At 41.7% G+C, this 20435-nt stretch overlaps 1 protein-coding gene across 1 annotated transcript in view; it reads right to left on the minus strand.

Annotated features, from left to right (window-relative positions):
• Window positions 1–232: 232 nt before the first annotated feature.
• The window catches only part of LOC124711457 (pyrimidodiazepine synthase-like), a 117733-nt gene continuing 97530 nt past the window's right edge, over window positions 233–20435 (minus strand). The window contains exon 5 of the mRNA XM_047241554.1: window positions 233–534. Coding sequence (XP_047097510.1) covers window positions 412–534 — 123 coding nt within the window. The 3' untranslated portion in view covers window positions 233–411. The remainder of the gene's footprint in view (window positions 535–20435) is intronic.

Below are 20435 nucleotides of genomic sequence, written 5' to 3' on the forward strand. Positions count from 1 at the left end.
ATCTGGTAACAATGCAGAGTGGGGTAGTACGCTGTAGATATTTGGCAACAATGTAGTGTGTGAACCAGCCCAGCCACAGTAGTCTCAACAACGTGAACGTCTTCTAAAAACTGTGATTTAGTAATATTCCTTTCCTCACGAATTTGACTTCAGCTGGGTTGGGATCTTACGTCTCCAAGTCAATGAAGGGTCTTATTGGTTTACAGTTGAATATCAGAGCAGAGATCAGGCGATGTTTTTAGTGTACTCTTTATTGATGACAGTCACAATGGATTGAATTTATTTCGTATAATGCGCAATACACTAATCATAATATTGTAGCTTTCTATAGTTACAGTGGATGCTCATGCTACAACAGATACGGTCGGGTTATTTTTGCAAAAGGCACGTCCAAACAATGAGTCACGTCTTCTACAGCTTATCCATGTCAAGGCTGCCGTCCACATACTTCTTGATGAAGTTGGCGTGTGCTTCTGCAGACATAGCTGACACCTTCACCGCCGGATCCTGCATCATTGCTGCTCCCCACGCCATCTACAGAGAAAATTTGCAATGTGAATATCCGATGTGTCTGGTTGTAAAGGTTTAGTTATGATCGAGAAATACCATTAAGGAGTAAAACGCAACGAATGAAAACATACAAAATATATATCTATACCTACATATATATATATGCAGTTTTGCGTAATTCCGAACTGAGAGCACGTTAACAAGTTCTGCTCAGTGTTCAGTTAAATAAATCAGTATTGTACCATAGGCCACTATTCGAAATAATGCAACCGCTACGGTCGCAGGTTCGAATCCTGCTACGGGCATGGATGTGTGTGATGTCCTTAGGTTAGTTAGGTTTAAGTAGTTCTTAGTTCTATGGGACTGATGACCACAGCAGTTAAGTCCCATAGTGCTCAGAGCCATTTCAACCATTTTTTCGAAATACTGGAAGGAATGAAATAGATCTGCAGTATAGATGGATTTCTTATTTCCAATTTTAGAGACAGGTGTTACCACAGCATATTTAAGTCTGTCAGGAAACATGCCACAGGACAATAATTGACGAAAAAGATACCTTAAAAGTAATCCAGTCAAGCCAGCACAAAACTTGAATATTCTGCTACAATCATCATTACAGGCAGAGGGATTACTATTTTTAGTGAGCTGATGGATTTCGTAATCTTCATACAGGTTGCGTTTCCAGATCATCATTCACTTTGGTTGCCAATGATTTTAAACCGTCTCCGTTGTGGCCGGAGTTATTCTCTGGAGGCTCAGTTGCATTTGGATCGCTGTTTGATTATTCCTTATTGAAAAATGTTCCCAGTCGTTTTTGGCTTATTCTTAGAATGTTTTAATTTCCTTTAGCTGCGTTTCGCAACACTTTTCTTTTCTCTGCCAGTTTCGGGTGAAAAATTTCGGAATTAGTTGTGGGACATCGTGAAATGTTCCCGCTTAGGCCCTTATATGTTCACGATGTTCCGGTAGGTGCGGGGCTATACGTAGCCTTCAAAATGGCATCTGTAACGTAGGTGCGTTCCAAGCAGAGAGCCGTCGCTGAGTCTTTTTTTGGCGGAAAACGAGAGATCGCAGATATTCATAGGCGCCTGCAGAATATCACAGTGACTCGTTATGGGATTCGTCTGTCATCATCGCAACAATGTCGAACAGACCAGTCCGATCTACCGCGTACAGGGCGGCCGCACACAGCTGTGACACGTGCAGTGTTGCACTTCAGCGTGTTCGTCGCCACAAGAATGCAAGCTACACTACTGGCCATTAAAATTGCTACACCAAGAAGAAATGCAGATGATAAACGGGTATTCATTGGACAAATATATTATACTAGAACTGACATGTGATTACATTTTCCCGCAATTTTGGTGCATAGATCCTGATACTACCCCCATGAACCATGGACCTTGCCGCTGGTGGGGAGGGTTGCGTGCCTCAGCGACACAGATGGCCGTACCGTAGGTGCAACCACAACGGAGGGGTATTTGTTGAGAGGCCAGACAAACGTGTGGTTCCTGAAGAGGGGCTGCAGCCTTTTCAGTAGTTGCAGAGGCAACAGTCTGGATGATTGACTGAGCTGGCCTTGTAACACTAACCGAAACGGCCTTGCTGTGCTGGTACTACGAACGGCTGAAAGCAAGGGGAAACTACAGCCGTAATTTTTCCCGAGGGCATGTAGCTTTACTGTATGGTTAAATGATGATGGCGTCCTCTTGGGTAAAATATTCCGGAGGTAAAATAGTCCCCCATTCGGATCTCCGGGCGGGGACTACTCAGGAGGACGTCGTCATCAGGAGAAAGAAAATAGGCGTTCTACGGATCGGAGCGTGGAATGTCAGATCCCTTAATCGGGCAGGTAGGTTAGAAAATTTGAAAAGGGAAATAGATAGGTTGAAGTTAGATATAGTGGGAATTAGTGACGTTCGGGGGCAGGAGGAACAAGACTTTTGGTCAGGCGAATACAGGGTTATCAATACAAAATCAAATATGGGTAATGCAGGAATAGGTTTAATAATGAATAAAAAAAATAGGAGTGCGGGTAAGCTACTACCAACATCTTAGTGAACGCATTATAGTGGGCAAGATAGACACGAAGCCCATGCCTACTACAGTAGTACAAGTTTAAATGCCAACTAGCTCTGCAGATGATGAAGAAATTGATGAAATGTATGATGCGATAAAAGACATTATTCAGGTAGTGAATGGAGACGAAAATTTAATAGTCATGGGTGACTGGAATTCAAGAGTAGGAAAAGGGAGAGAAGGAAACATAGTCGGTGAATATGGATTGGGGGAGAGAAATGAAAGAGGAAGCCGTCTGGTAGAATTTTGCACAGAGCACAACTTAACCATAGCTAACACTTGGTTCAAGAATCATAAAAGAAGGTTGTATACATGGAAGAATCCTGGAGATACTAGAAGGTATCAGATAGATTATATAATGGTAAGACAGAGATTTAGGAACCAGGTTTTAAATTGTAAGACATTTCCAGGGGCAGATGTGGACTCTGACATCAATCTATTGGTTATCAACTGTAGATTAAAACTGAAGAAACTGCAAAAAGGTGGGAATTTAAGGAGACGGGACCTGGATAAACTGACTAAACCAGAGGTTGTGCAGAGTTTCAGGGAGAGCATAAGGGAACAATTGACAGGAATGGGGGAGAGAAGTAGAAGAAAAGTGGGTAGCTCTGAGGGATGAAGTAGTGAAGGCAGCAGACGATCAAGTAGGTAAGAAGACGAGGGCTAGTAGAAATACTTGGGTAACAGAAGAAATATTGAATTTAATTGATGAAAGGAGAAAATATAAAAAACGCAGTAAATGAAGCAGGCAAAAAGGAATACAAACGCCCCAAAATGAGATCGACAGGAAGTGCAATACGGCTAAGTAGGGATGGCTGGAGGACAAATGTAAGGATGTGGAGGCTTATCTCACTAGGGGTAAGATGGATACTGCCTACAGGAAAATTAGAGAGACCTTTGGAGAAAAGAGAGCCACTTGTATGAATATCAAGAGCTCAGATGGAAACCCAGTTCTAAGCAAAGAAGGGAAAGCAGAAAGGTGGAAGGAGTATATAGAGGGTCTATACAAGGGCGATGTACTTGAGGACGATATTATGGAAATGGAAGAGGATGTAGATGAAGATGAAATGGGAGATAAGATACTGCGTGAAGAGTTTGACAGAGCACTGAAAGACCTGAGTCGAAACAAGGCCCCGGGAGTAGACAACATTCCATTGGGACTACTGACGACCTTGGGAGAGCCAGTCCTGACAAAACTCTACCATCTGGTGAGCAAGATGTATGAGAAAGGCGAAACACCCTCACACTTCAAGAAGAATAAAATAATTCCAATCCCAAAAAAAGCAGGTGTTAACAGATGTGAAAATTACCGAACTATCAGTTTAATAAGTCACAGCTGCAAAATACTAACGCGTATTCTTTACAGACGAATGTAAAAACTGGTAGAAGCCGACCTCGGCGAAGATCAGTTTGGATTCCGCGGAAATGTTGGAACACGTGAGGCAATACTGACCCTACGACTTATCTTAGAAAATAGATTAAAGAAAGGCAAACTTACATTTCTAGTATTTGTAGACTTAGAGAAAGCTTTTGACAATGTTGACTGGAATACTCTCTTTCAAATTCTAAAGGTGGCAGGGGTAAAATAAAGGGAGCGAAAGGCTATTTACAATTTGTACGGAAAGCAGATGGCAGTTATAAGAGTCGAGGGGCATGAAAGGGAAGCAGTGGTTGGGAAAGGAGTGAGACAGGGCTGTAGCCTCTCCCCGATGTTATTCAATCTGTATATTGAGCAAACAGTAAAGGAAACAAAAGAAAAATTCGGAGTAGGTATTAAAGTCCATGGAGAAGAAATAAAAACGTTGAGGTTCGCCGATGACATTGTAATTCTGTCAGAGACAGCAAAGGACTTGGAAGAGCAGTTGAACGGAAGGGACAGTGTCTTGAAAGGAGGATATAAGATGAACATCAACAAAAGAAAAACGAGAATAATGGAATGTAGTCGAATTAAGGCGGGTGATGCTGAAGGAATTAGATTAGGAAATGAGGCACTTAAAGTAGTAAAGGAGTTTTGCTATTTGGGGAACAAAATAACTGAGGATGGTCGAAGTAGAGAGGATATAAAATGAAGACTGGCAATGGCAAGAAAGCCTTTCTGAAGAAGAGAAATTTGTTAACATCGAGTATAGATTTAAGTGTCAGGAAGTCGTTTCTGAAAGTATTTGTATGGAATGTAGCCATGTATAGAAGTGAAACATGGACGATAAATAGTTTGGACAAGAAGAGAATAGAAGCTTTCAAAATGTGGTGCTACAGAAGAATGGTGAAGATTAGATGGGTAGATCACATAACTAATGAGGAGGTATTGAATAGAATTGGGGAGAAGAGGAGTTTGTGGCACAACTTGACAAGAAGAAGGGACCGGTTGTTAGGACATGTTCTGAGGCATCAAGGTATCACAAATTTAGCGTTGGAGGGCGGCGTGGAGGGTAAAAATCGTAGAGGGAGACCAAGAGATGAATACACTAAGCAGATTCAGAATGATGTAGGTTGCAGTAAGTACTGGGAGATGAAGAAGCTTGCACAGGATAGAGTGGCATGGAGAGCTGCATCAAACCAGTCTCAGGACTGAAGACAACAGCAACAACAACAGATCCTGAGAAATCAGTACCCAGAACAACCACCTCTGGCCGTAATAACGGCCTTGATACGCCTGGGCACCGAGTCAAACCGAGCTTGGGTGGCGTGTACAGGTACAGCTGCCCATGCAGCTTCAACACGATACCACAGTTCATCAAGAATAGTGACTGGCGTATTGTGACGAGCCAGTCGGTCGGGCACCATCGACCAGACGTTTTCAATTGGTGACAGATATGGAGAATGTGCTGGCCAGGACAGCAGTCGAACATTTTCTGTATCTACAAAGGCCCGTACAGGACCTGCAACTTGCGGCCGTGCATTATCCTGCTGAAATGTAGGGTTTCGGAGGGGTCGAATGAAGGGTAGAGCCACGGGTCGTAACACATCTGAAATGTAACGTCCACTGTTCAAAGTGCCGTCAATGCGAACAAGAGGTGACCGAGACGTGTAAACAATGGCACCCCATACCATCTCGTCAGGTGATACGCCAGTATGGCGATGACGAATACACACTTCCAATGTGCGTTCACCGCGATGTCGCCAAACACGGATGCAACCATCATGATGCCTTAAACAGAACCTGGATTCATCCGAAAAAATGACGTTTTGCCATTCGTACACCCAGGTTCGTCGTCGAGTACACCATCGCAGGCGCTCCTGTCTGTGATGCAGCGTCAAGGGTAACTGCAGCCATGGTCTCCGAGATGGTAGTCCATGCTGCTGCAAACGTCGTCGAACTGTTCGTGCAGATGGTTGTTGTCTTGCAAACGTCCCCACCTGTTGACTCAGGGATCGAGACGTGGCTGCACGATCCGTTACAGCCATGCGGATAAGATGCCTGTCATCTCGACTGCTAGTGGTACGAGGCCGTTGGGATCCAGCACGGGGTTTCGTATTACCCTCCTGAACCCACCGATTCCATATTCTGCTCTGAAAAGCTAATCATTTGCATTTCACAGCATCTTCTTCCTGTCGGTTAAATTTCGCGTCTGTAGCAGTTTTAATGGCCAGTAGTGTAACTTCTACTTCTCTGTGACAACGCAAGGCCTCACACAAGTCTGTGCACCTAAGAGGTAATCACAGAACTTTATTGGATTATTCTTCCTCAGTTCGGATCTCGCAGCATCCGACTTCCACCTGTTTGGGCTTATCAACGATGCACTCCGCAGGAAGCAGTTTATGGAAGAGGGGAGTTATTGATGCAGAAAGACGTTGGCCCATACGTCGACGAATAGAGTTGAACCATGCAGGCAGTCAGGCCCTCACAATAAGGTGGCGTAAGGTCGTCGCATTGAACAGAGATTATGCTGAAAAATAGCGTTTTGTTGCCCAATAATATTGTGTATTAGAATCCTGAATATAACCAATCCGCTTTCGGAAAAAAGTGTGTAGCGTTACTTGTTGCCGGCCGGTGTGGCCCAGCCGTTCTAGGCGCTACAGTCTGGAAGCGCGCGACCGCTACGGTCGCAGGTTCGAATCCTGCCTCGGGCATGATTGTGTGTGATGTCCTTAGGTTAGTTAGGTTTAAGTAGTTCTAAGTTCTAGGGGACTGATGACCTTAGGAGTTAAGTCCCATAGTGCTCAGAGCCATTTGAACCATTACTTATTAAACGCTCCTCTTAGATTTGGGGATTTTACAGTACTGGTGGCAACAAATTGTCAGCTCTGGACTACAGCTTATACTCTAATTAGACTCACAACAGTAGTTAAATCGAAAGGATTAGCCATTCCTTATCCTTGCTTCTGTTCAGTTGTTTCAAGAGAAAAAGAAAGCCATATTCCAATAGAATAATGTTCGGGAGAGGATTAAATTGTCTGCTACTTTATCTGAGCTATTACATTCTCCCCAACGATCCACCAGTAATTTCTCTTGAAACACTGTGAGGAAGACATTGTTATGATTTTACGATGCTGTACTTTTCTTCTATGATCTAGCTCAACTGATAAGTACGTTTTATTGTTAACATTTTATCATAATCATAAGGTAAAACGTTCATTATTGCTTTTACAACTAAATCAAAGCTGGTTGTTGGGTCTAAAAATAAACTGTCAGTGGTTGTTGCACTACGTCATTCGACCCTGGCAGGAAATTTTAATGTGACAAACAATCAAAAGCTAGATACCAAAATTTCTAGGTGCCCTCCATCAGTGCTATATGGCGGAAAATAGATATGAAAGTCTACACACAAAGTGATTCTCCAGCCAAGTAAATTTATTAAAACTGCCTCTAGCTGTTTTGTAAATTTTAGTGCCTGTTGGTGACCTGTACAATGTCAGTAAACCAACTTTCTGTGGTTCCTGATCCACTATTGTGGCACAAGCCACATTACCTGTATCCATCAAGATGAATCTTTTCAGTTTCTACGATTTCCATGTGTGGTTCCGATATGCACAACAAAGCTTCTGAAATTCGATATAACTTTTTATGATTTTATATGGATATGAGAAGTTCGTCTTTTTTACCAATGAGGCTCGTGACGTTTTGATGGGAGACATAAATGTGTCTTCATTCAAATCCATTACTTGCTCTAAGCTACGGTACCGGCAGATTTTAACGCCGATTCCAGATATGGCAGAATTTGTCTGTGTAGCTAGAATAATCTGAGTGATCAACCACCGTAGTTGGTTGAAGTTCTTCTTTAACAGTTTTCTACAGACCTGTCGATACCGGAACTGATTTAGGGTGCCACAAACACTGTTTGAAAGGGGGCCGAGTGCAGACAAAAGCATCTGGTCGATATCAATGGGATGAGGGTCACCCCTCTTCCTCCTCTTGCCTCTGAGGAGAGGAAGGAGGAGGAAGAAGGGTCTGCACTCCCCCCTTCATACACTGTTTACGGCACCCTAAATCAATTCCGATATCGTCAGGTGTGTAGAAAATTATTAAAGAAGAAGTGGCTGAAACGTCAAGTAATTACGGTCATGTCCCACTTCCCCCTCTACTTTCTCTTTTATCCCTCCACTGTCCCACACATCTCTCTCTCTCTCTCTCTCTCTCTCCCGACAAGGAGGAAAGTTTTATTATTTAAACAATTACGCTGTTTCCTTCTCCTCCACGAAAAAGCGTATACGGCTGGTGCTACAACAGCCTATCTGTATTTACTATTGATCCTTTCCAACCCAGTGGCCAATTTCCACCCAGGTTGTAGCAAGTTCCAGTGGAATCATATATATATCTCAGGAGCAGACACATGAGCAGCAACTGCCATCACCAGAGGAGGGGGACGGGGGTTATGCACATATATATATCTCGACAGTTGGTCGGTTTAGGTATTCGTTTCAGGATGTCTTCATTCTGCTGTATACCGGTACGTACAACTGGTGACAGAATTCGCGAGACCCTTCGCCTCGTCGTTATACTGAACTGCACAGCTTTGCTAAATGTTAATAATGCATAGCATGTAATGATACGGAGTGCTACCAATATATTGTGTGTTGATATGAGGTCAAAAAACCATCAGAATGTTAGATAATGTGGGAGGCTATATTGCTGCTGATTTATTTATCTCTTATTTGCTGTGTTCAATAAACTAACGAAAAAACGCTATCTGGGATGCACTGTGCTAACTCAAATGAATAACGACTTACCATGACAACGTTACGAAATTGTAACGAATTAAATGTATAAAACACACTTTTGGCTTTGAAACCATCTACGTCTACCTTCAGTCCACTGTCATAGTGAAGTAGCGTTACAGAACCATCACAGAAATATGTGGATGCAGCAGTTAGGGTAGATACATAACAAAATCCAGTTAACAAATCATTCAGTGCCACAATTAAGCCAATACAGTTGACAGAAGCAGAAAAAGCAGGCATAGACAAGTGTGCAATTAAACAACTTTGTCACCTTAAGACCTATAGAGTACAGAATCAAGGTAGCGACAAAACTCATGGAGGAGATGTCTTGGCATTCGTTACTACTTGTCGATCCACCTGCTAGTGGCTCTCTCACAGGTTTAACGCGTGGTTATGAATGATATCCAGATGCACCGACTGCAACTCGAACATCATAAATAAGAGTAGCGAAAATTATCCAGCCGGTTTTCCTCTTGTGTGGCTGTCGTAGGGATATTTGTTTTCTGCTTTAAGCAGACTGCAAATTACAAAACTCATTCACTGGCAAGTATTCTATTTTTTAGCATCACCAGAAGCTATTAACATTATGTGTATTTAATATTATGTAGTTGAAAACAGCTATTCAATTGAATGCTTACACTGGCATCACTTCTAACACATAACACTAATGCAAAGATTACACAGCACTGCTTGTGGATGTTCACGTTTTGTAGTCAAATATCATATGCTGCAAATAAAATATAGTTTCAGATCACTAAAGCAAATTCGTATAGTGCCAGCCAGCTGAATGTTCATGTCAGATGAGCGTAAGTATTCCGCCTGTCGCTAGTCTAAAGAAGAACTGACAACATTGTAGAAAATGTTTCGTGACTGTGTGACCGTCGATTCACTTCCTGATTTTATTCAGAATTTAGCTGATAGATTCACTCGATAATTTCTTGTCATTTACACTAAATATTCTGACTTATTTTCACTTAAGGGATGACATAAAGGTAGCAAATTTGTGGTTTCGAGCCCAGGAAGCTCGTTCCAACAGAACCTGCAGTTTACTTCGCCATTTACGTTGCGAATTCTGTCTCTTAGCCATCATTGGAACAACAAGGGAGCGCCTTTTGACGCAGTTGTGCGATAGCAGTAAGGTGTTCGCCCTTCTGGTTTTCGGTTTTCTCGCGCGGCCGCTACAGGCGCAGGTTCGAATCCTGCCTCGGGCATGAATGTGTGTGATGTCCTTAAGTCAGTTAGGTTTAAATAGTTCTAAGTTCTAGGGGACTGATGACCTCAGATGTTAAGTCCCATAGTGCTCAGAGCCATTTTTTTCGGTTTTCTAGTTTTCGGTTTAATCTTGCTGAAGACAAAATTTTTACCTCTTCTGTGAGAAAGCCACTAGCAGGCAGATCGAACAGCAGTTAATAAATCCTAATACAACTTCTCCTACACAAGTTTTGTCGCTACCTTAATTCTGTACCCTGTAGATGTAAAGGTGCAATACTTGATGAAATGCACACTTGTTATTGTCTGGCTCTGAGCACTATGGGACTTAACTGCTGTGGTCATCAGTCCCCTAGAACTTAGAACTACTTAAACCTAACTAACCTAAGGACATCACACAAATCCATGCCCGAGGCAGGATTCGAACCTGCGACCGTAGCGGTCACGCGGCTCCAGGCTATAGCGCCTAGAACCGCACGGCCACTCCAGCCGGGTTGTTATTGTCTGCTTTTTCTCCTTCTGTCAACTGTGTGGACTTAATTATAGCACTGGATGATTTGCTAAATGGATTTCGTTCTGTATCCATCCCAACTGCTACATTCGCATACTTCTGTGGTAGTCCTGTAGCGCTACTTCAGTATGACTGTGGGCGGAAGGTGCGTCTTGTTCAGCTAATACGTGATAGTTTCGGATACTTTGTTTTATTAAAACGGACTTTTTTCGTAACGTAATCATAATCATTTGTTTTCATTTGTATCTGTACAGTGCATACTAAGTAGCTTTTTTTCGTTGGCTTATTGAACGCAACAGGTAAACGTAAGGCATAAACAATTCGGCAGCAATATAGTCTCCTACATGTCTTCGTCTCCTTGCGCGTTATGCTCTGTTAGCAGATACTAAAGCTATGCAGCGCAAGATAACTATGAGGCGAGGGGTCTGGCGAATTCTACCAGCGATTGTACCATTTGACACCCAGGGGTGGAGCGTGTGGCTGGTGGCCTGACCCCAGACGGAGTCTGTGACATTACAGTCGAGATTAGGAACAATGAGAAGCACATGAAATAAACAGGAGGCCTTCACGATGATCACAAAGCTTCGATGGGAGTGGCTACTTTCGAGTTTCATCATAGCGTAGATGAAGTGACAACACGACTCAAATGCTTCAGTGCTGCCTTGCAGAGGACCACTGACAAGATTTACATCTACATCACTACCCTGCAGTTCACAATTAAGTGCCTGGCAGAGGGCACATTGAATCACCTTCAAGCTATTTCTCTACCGTTCTGCTCCTGAACAGAGTGCAGTAAAAACAATCCATGCAAGCTATGACTTTTATTATTTTATTATTATGATCATTTTTTCCTATGTAGATGAGCGCCAACAAAATATTTTCACACTCTGTGCAGAGAGCTGGTGATTTAAATTTCATAAGAAGATCGTGTCGCAACGAAAAATGCATTTATTTTAACGGTGTCACCCCAATTCATGTATCATATCTGTGGCACTCTCTCCACCATTTCGCGATAGTACAAAACGAGCTGCCTTTCGTTGAACTCTTTCGATGTCCTCCATCAGTCTTCCCATATGTGGTTCCCATTCCGCACAATAATATCCTAGAAGAGGGTGCACGAGTGTAGCGTGAGCAGTCTGTTTAATGGACCTGCTGCACTTTCTTAGTCTTCTGGCAATAAGTCGCAGTCTTTGTTTTGCTTGTCCCACAACATCATCTGTGTCAACGCTCCGATTTAAGTTATTCGTTATTGTTATCCGTAAGTATTTAGTTGAGTTTACAGCCTTTAGATTTGTAAGATTATCGTGAAATCGAAATTTAGCGGATACCTTTTAGTGGATTTAGAGTCAATTTCCACTTTTCGCACAGATACATATTGTCCAAATAATTTTGCAGTTGGTTTTGATCATCTGATGACTTTACAAGAAGGTAATCGACAGCATCATCTGGAAATAATCCATGAGGGCTGTTCAAATTGTCTCCTAAATCGTTTGTGTAGACCAGGAACTGCAGAGGTCCTAAAACACTTCACTGGGGTACGTCAGATATTACTTCTGTTTTACTCGATTAACTTCCCGTCAGTTACAAGGAACTGTGACCATTCTGACAGGAAATCACGTATCCAGTCACATAACTCAAGAGTTATTCCATACGTAAGGTAAGCAATTTGATTAGAAGTCGCTTGTGATGAGCAGTGTCAAAAGCCCTCTGGAAATCTGAAAATATGAAATCAGTTTGCCATCCCCTGTCGATAGCACTGAGTACTTCGTGGGAATAGAGAGCTAGTCATCTTTCATAAGAACGATATTTTATGAACCTGTGTTGGCTGTGTGTCAATAAATCGTTTCACTCGAGGTAGTTCACAATGTTCGAGTAGAGAATATGTTCCCAGACCCTACTGCAGATCGTTGGATTGCTCCTATTTCCTTTATTAGATATTGGTCTCACTTGTGCAACTTTCCAGTCTTTAGGTGCTGATCTCTCGACAAGCGAGTGGTTGTATGTGATTAATAAGTATGAAGCTTTTGTGTCACCATACTCTGGCATACAATCTGGGCCAGAGACCATGTCTTTATTAAGTGATTTAAGCTGCTTCGCTGCACTGAAGATATCTGCTTCTAAGTTACTCATGTTGGCAGTTGTTCTTGCTTCTAGTTCTGGAATATTTATTTCGCCTCTTTGGTGGAGAGATTTTGGAAAAACCATGTTTAATAACTCTGCTTTAGTGGCACCTTTGTTATCAAGCAGTGAAAGTATGCCGCTGCTGTACTTTACGTACGACCAGAATCTCTTAGGATTTTCTGCCAGATTTTGAGACAGAGCTTCCTTGTGTAACCTATTCAAAGCATCTCGCATTGAAGATCGCGCTGAATTTCAATCTTCTGTAAAACTTCGCCAAGCTTGAGGGTTCTGCGTTCTTTTAAATTTGGCACGATGTTCTGACCTGTTTTGTGTACCACGGGGGATCAGTGCTATCTCTCATTAATTTATTTGGTATATATCTCTCTACTGTTGTCGATACTATTTCTTTGAATTTAAACCGCATATGGCGTACGCTTAATTAGTCAGGCTGGAAGGAGTGGAGATTGTCTCTTAGGATGGCGTCAAGCGAATTCTTATCTGCCTTAAAAAAATGTATTTTGTGTTTGTTTTTGGTGGGTTTGAATGTCACAGCATTCACTCTCGCTACAACAGCGCTGTGGTCACTTATACCTGTAACCGTCATGATGCTCCCGATTTGCTCAATATTATTTGTTGCAAAGAGATCAAGAATGTTTTCATAAACATTTAAACTTCGAGTAAGCTCCTGAACTAATTGCTCAAAATAAGCATACAGTACGACTTCGGATGACGTTTTATGCCTACCACCGACTTTGAACATGTATTTTCGCCGATTTATCTAGGCTGAATTGAAGTCACCACCAACTACAAGTGTGCAATTGGGTTACCTATTTAAAATGAGATTCAAATTTTCTTTGAACTGTTCAGCAACTGCTGCATCATGTGAGTCTAGTGATCGCTAAAAGGAACCATTTATTAATTTATTCCGGTTGTCAACTGTAACCTCTACCAATACTAACTCAAGGAAATATCTACTTCACATTGACTACAAGGTAAACTACTTTTGAAAGGAATAAGCACTCCACCACCAATTGTATTTCATCTGTCCTTTCTGAACACAGTTAGGCTCTTCGTAAAAATTTCTGCTGAACTTATTTCCGGCTTTAACTCGTTTTCCGTACGTATAACGATTTGAGCTTCGTTGGTTTCTATCAGCACTTGGAGGTCTGATCCTTTCCCAACACAGCTGCGACGATTTACTGCTGCGTTATCAGTTGTTACCAAGTCACCTTCCTATTTTTGCCCTGCACCATTTTAGAGTGATGCCATTTCTGTAATTTCCCGAGACCCTCTGACTTAAAAAAAAAAAAAAAAAAACGCCCAGTCCCTTCCACACGGCCCCCTTTATCCGTGTAGCCGCTTCCAGTGTGTAACTGACCCCTGAACTATTAAGCGGAATCCTAACCCCACCACCCTATGGTACAAGTAGAGGAACGTCCTGCCTACATGGTCGCAGAACCGTCTGAGCTTTTGATTCAGACCCACCTCTCGGCTTTGTACCAAAGAACCGTACTCAGTTCTGTTGGCGATGCTGCAAGTGGTGAACTCCACCTTTATTTCACAAGCAAGACGGCCAACTTTATCACTTCAACCAGCCGAAACCAGAGATAATCTTTTCCAATCCAAAGCGACACAAATTCTGACATGAGCCACAACTGCAGTTGGCTGCACCCTTTGCTCTTCATGGCATCTGCAAGCACGCTTTCCACATCTGGAATGACCCCTCTTGATAAGCACACAGTGTACACTGGATTTCTTCCCACTACTTGGCATCCATATGCCTGAAGGGCCCAATCAAAAACCTAAGATTGGAGCTCCCACTCACCACTAATGTCACCCTTTGTGAATGCTTGGACCTTGCGGGCCGAGAGGCTACCTCTGGAACAGGGCGAGCGACTGCATCTGGCTCAAGGTCTTCTTCAGCCACAGACAGCGCCCCAAACCGTCAGATGGACTGGGGAGATCTATGACGCTGTAATAGCCTCCAATGAGAACTTCTGAAGCAACAGATCACTTCTCTCCATGAGAAGGAGCAATGCCAAGAGCTCTGCTGTATGCAGTAGGAGGTAATGAGTCGCTGGCTGGGGCTCTGCAGGTTGCCAGTTCATTTCCAATCAGCAGCAGATATTTGTTACTTAGTATTTATCAAATCTGGAAGGTTGTAATGTTTGCATATTTCGGAATATTAAGTACTTGTGTAAGAGGTCAATGATTAAGGAATTTGTTGCTAGCGCACTCGAGCAGATGTAATTTCGGTGGGTTGCTCACGCGCTGCCTGCGATATGTAAGCTATAATAGAATTCAGACAACAGTGTTGTCAGCAGTAGGAACTGTGCAGCTGTTGTAGTGGTAGTAGCGAGGAATCTGGTGTATCGTGTTGGCTGGGCCAGTCGTGTGGAGCGATGGCGGTGCCTGAGCGTTGTAGTATAAGGTAAAAGCAGCCTCGCGCATATGTAGTATTGTTATATAGGTCCCATGTAAATGGTTTTAAAAAAAATCTCTTAATAATAATCTTTCTTATAAAAATTAAGTTTTGACAATCATTCAACTCAATTTAAGGATTTTACTAATTTCTCCAATCCATGGTCATCCTGATTATTGTAAAGACAAATCAGTTGTTTCATTTTATACATGAGAAATCTATTCGCCAGCATTGCACTGAGCTGTGCCAGAAAAATTTCCTATAGGAGCAGATATATATGCGTTATCCGGCGACCTTATCGAGGTAAGAATTTTGAATTTATTCAGTATGATCTTTCAGGGCCATGACGCAGCACTGCCGACGTCCAAAATTTACCAGTTTAAATTCACAGTCAATTATTGAAAGTTTATAGGTGAGCCACAATGTTATTGACAGATTAGTCACATTTTATTATTGGTAAGTTACGGAACTTATCTGTTGGTAGGTTAGGCATTTTTACTTTGGTGAGGTTACACTTGGCGACCGGCCAGGATCGTATTTTTATGAATTTCTGAGTAGTAGTCAGTTATATAACTGCTCTTATTTACCAAATGTTAAATGTAGTTTGCATCTGGCTCAACGCATTTACTTATTTGTCACTCTTTCTTTCACAGATCATCGGCAATCTATTGCTCTTTGTTGTTATTGTATTTGTTCCATTTTGCTTTGTCTTTGATTTTGTGCCTACTTTTGAGTTGTGAAAATGCTGCGTAAAACTGCTAACAGTACATCGCGATCCGTAATGAGTGAAAAAACTGACTTGAATAATTTGACTGATAATACCAGCGACACTCAGTGCTATAATGATAATCCTCCAAATTTTAGTTCAGTGCGTGCCGAGCACCAGTAATGATTTTCTTTCAAATGATGAGCAAACAAATTCAGTCTCGTCCACACAATTTAACGACAACTGATGACGCGGCACGTTCCGTTACAATGAACGCTGCCCAGTTTGACACACCTGATTTGCAAAATTTACACAGTGATCAGTTAAATGTTACTAACGAAAATGAACAATGTAGTCAAAATACGTCAGATTTATTTGATTCCGATGTAGTGACCCACACTGCACATCCAATTAGCAAACCTTTTCGTGAATCATACAATGACCAAATGGTTACGCAAAACGTGACACATGCAGATACACCATCACACAGCACAGAAAATAGAGTCGCTAATTTTGGCATGGATCAAGTTATGGCATTATTGCTACAACTTAATGAAAATCTCAAACATTTGAATGAAAAATGACAGGTCCATTAAACAAACTAATGAGAACTTAAAACAAATTAAGGAAAACCTTGAAACCTCTATTGAACAGCTTACTGGACATGCCATTTAAGCAGACGTTAAGAAATTAAGCAAAACCACATGTAAAATGCAAAAAAAAATTAATGCTTGTGACACTAAAAACGACGATCAGGTAAAAGCACTGACTGAAAAATTTGATGAATTGGCCAGTCGTATTGACGTTATCGAAAATAATAATGACAGCAAATCAGGCGATACGTCACCAATTTCTTTCAATCAAACACCCGAATTCCAAAATTTACAGCATACGATCAGTGAGATAGCTTCGTCCAGTAATACATTACGTAGAAAACTGTCATCCTTACAGCAAGAAATGATAAATGTTTCAGCCTTTAACACGTCACAGTATATGCACTTTCCGAACATTTGTCACACTCACACAGCCAGTGTAACTCAGGTAATTTACAGAGAGTACGTGTCTTAGATTCTGATCAGTCACAGACAAATAGATTGTTACACAAACCTGAACCTGCTCAGTCATGTAGAGACGACAATTTTGATTATAAGCACTTCCTATCCGTGAGAAAATTTAAGGTATTTAAGAATGACAGAATACGGATTCACCCTTTGGACTGGATACAACAATTTACTTTTGCATTTCCACCGGCATTGCCTGTAATGCAGAAACTAAAATTTATTTGCAGCGCATAAGTGACCCCAGAGGATTCATTACCCTTCAATGAATACGTGCCGCAGCGTGCACAGGTCCCCGAGCCGTAGTAGTGCTGTTTCATCTTTAGTTTTCTGCACTGCTGCCTTCTCTATTACTATCATTTGTCTATCAAAACAGCTCTTCAACTATCAATCTATCTAGGATTAGAAATGAGTAAAGAAAACCTGATACGACAAGTTTTACCTGAAAGTGATAGTTTTCATTAGACACTCCCGAAATGACAAGAAATACCACCACAATTTTAATTACAGACAAAATTTTAATCATCAGTATGCACAAAATTTTCAGCAATCGCAGACACATTTTGGCAACAATAGAGGGTTTTCACCACAACAGCAACAAAACTAGCCAGTTACCATACCTAACCAACAATGTGGTTTGCAAGGTCAACCAAGCTTTAATGTTTCGCTGCCTACACGTATAGCGTCGGCTCCGCCAAATAGTAACGCACAGCAACAAGGAAATCACTACATGCAGAAGACACATCATTTCAATTCCTATAGCAACGTGCCGTATAGTAATGACTATCATGACAGACGTAAAACTAATGAGCACAGTTTTCATCGTACATTTAATAACAGTCGGCCTTACCAGCAGCAGAATCAACCACAACAGATTATTATGAATGAACCAGACAGTCGGTATCATCCCGAACCTAATACGTCAGGAAGAAATAACAGAACAGTACAAATAGTCGAAACATCACAGCATCCTCCCTCAAATAATAGCACGTCAGATAGAATTTGACTAGATACAGTACAGGTTGCATCTTCTAGCAACGTAAGCAATACTTTTGATACACAGACTCTTGTTCACGAAAATGTGATTACTTTTGACGACATCCGAGACACACTTTTACATGAAAAACCAGTTATACAAAAAAACATTTCCCACACTGTCATTGAAGTAAAGATTGGATCTTCCACATTTTCAGCAGTAATCGATTCTGGATCACCTATGTCAGTTATAAATGAAGAAACTTTCAACGAATGCAACAAAGAGAATACGTATCCTACGTTACCATTAAAAAAACTAAAGTAAAAGGTGCAGTATCTGGTAAGGGAGTAGATGTAAAATTACAGACACACTTATTTTGTATTGCAGGTCATACGTTCCACTCAAATTTTTGGATTGTTCCCTTATTGACAACAGACGTTATTTTAGGTACGAATTTTTTGGTACAACACGACGCAAAGTGTAACCTCCCCACAGTAAAAAACACAATTATAACCTCCCAACAGTAAAATTATAATTAATTGTATCATTCACATTTAGTGTAACCTCCCAACAGAAAAATTCCGTAACTTATCAATAGTAAGTTCCGCAACTTACCAATAATAAAATGTGACTTATCTGTCAATAACATTGTCGCTCACCTATAACCCTTCAATAATTGACTGTGAATTTAAACTGGTAAATTTTGGACATCAGCAGTGCTGCGTCATGGCCCTGAAAGATCATACTGAATAAATTGAAAATTCTTACTTCAATAAGGTCGCCGGATAATGCATATATATCTGCTCCTATAAGAAATTTTTCTGGCACAGTTCAGTGCAATGCTGGCCAATAGATTTGTCATGTATAAAAAGAAACAACTGATTTGTCCTTACAATAATCAGGTTGGTTGGTTGTTTCGGGGAAGGAGACCAGACAGCGAGGTCGTCGGTCTCATCGGATTAGGGAAGGACGGGGAAGGAAGTCGGCCGTGCCCTTTGAAAGGAACCATCCCGGCATTTGCCTGGAGCGATTTAGGGAAATCACGGGAAACATAAATCAGGATGGCCGGACGCGACAATAATCAGGATTACCATGGATTGGAGAAATTAGTAAAATCCTTAAATTGAGTTGAATTATTGTCAAAACTTAATTTTTATAAGAAAGATTATTATTAAGAAATTTCTTTTTTAAAACCATTTACATGGGACTTGATATAACAATACTACATATGCGCGAGGCTGCTTTTGCCTTATACTACAACGCTCAGGCACCGCCATCGCTCCACACGACCGGCTCAGCCAACTCGATACACCAGATTCCTCGCTACTACCACTACCACTGCTACACAGTTCCTACTGCTGACAACACTGTTATCTGGTCTGAGATTCTCTTATAGCTTACATATCGCAGGCAACGCGTGAGCAACCCAAAGACATTACATCTGCTCGAGTGAGCTAGCAACAAATTCCTTAATCATTGACCTCTTACACTTGTATTGATAGCAGTTGGAGAAGTTCTTTTCTGACTGTATGCTGGTCCCGATTTGCGCATCTGAGCAGCTGCAAGGCAGCCCAGGGACAGCGTGAGACTCTAAACAGCACTTCCCCTCTCACAGGGGGGGGGGACAGGCCGTAAGAGAGTTATTGGTCATGCATGTGTGAATGTGTGTGTGTGTGTGTGTGTGTGTGTGTGTGTGGGTCAGACGCATTTCCCTTCGAACAACGCTATCTTGTCTACCTCTAGAAGCTTTTATTCGGTGTCTGCTGTCTGAGGCGGTGTGGAAGAGCAGGTTACTGTGGACATACCAGACCACCATTAGACATGTCCTTGATCAGAGGTGAGACATGTGGTGGTGAGAGGCGTAAGGAGGGACAGCGAGGTGTAACACTAGCGCCGGCGGCTGACCTGTTTATGGCTGCGGATCCAGCCGGCTACCCCACCCCGTCAAAGGTGGTTCGCTGTGCTGATGAATGGCGGAGAATGACAATTGTTTATGGAAATAAACAAGAACAAAACCAAATTACTGTTCAGATCTATATAATTAAAAATGTAAATGTTCTTTTGTTCAGAATGTTAATTCTCCCAACGTTTGTCACCGATAGTTTTGATAGTTTGACACAACGTTGCATTCAAATACGTGCGTGTTTTCACGTGTTTATTGGAGCACTGGCTGTTGAATGTAACAAGAACACATGCAATACTAAACACTGCTCACGCTGAGCAGCATGCTTCCTGATAGCTGTGGTTTCGTTTTCTTTCTCACAATTAGTTTTAACTACGGTATCAGGGCATTTAAACCGGTAGACAAATTATTTCTCCTGTGTATACTCATAATTTTCTTCTTATGTAGTATATAAAGTTAAACATAAATTGTATGAAAAATTATGTGTTCTTTAGGTTACGTCCTCATTACCGGTTTTAACAGAAAACAGAAAAGGTGTATTTATGGCTTAGGCCGGTGTTACACTATCAAATTTCTTTGTCCAAAATCTTTGTCTAATATCTTTGTCAAATGGCCTCGCTGTAGATTTGATCAAAGAAGTCGCTTGTCTTCTGTTCACTGCACTGTGACATGATACCACGTGGAGCGCCAGTATCGCTGCAGATTTCTGTCATCTGTAGTGTTTTTATAAACATTGCCAGTAAATACAATTGGTGTGTACCGACAACTACAAAATTAATAG

Source organism: Schistocerca piceifrons, chromosome 1 (genome assembly GCF_021461385.2).
Source record: "Schistocerca piceifrons isolate TAMUIC-IGC-003096 chromosome 1, iqSchPice1.1, whole genome shotgun sequence".
Classification (NCBI taxonomy): Eukaryota; Metazoa; Arthropoda; class Insecta; order Orthoptera; family Acrididae; genus Schistocerca; species Schistocerca piceifrons.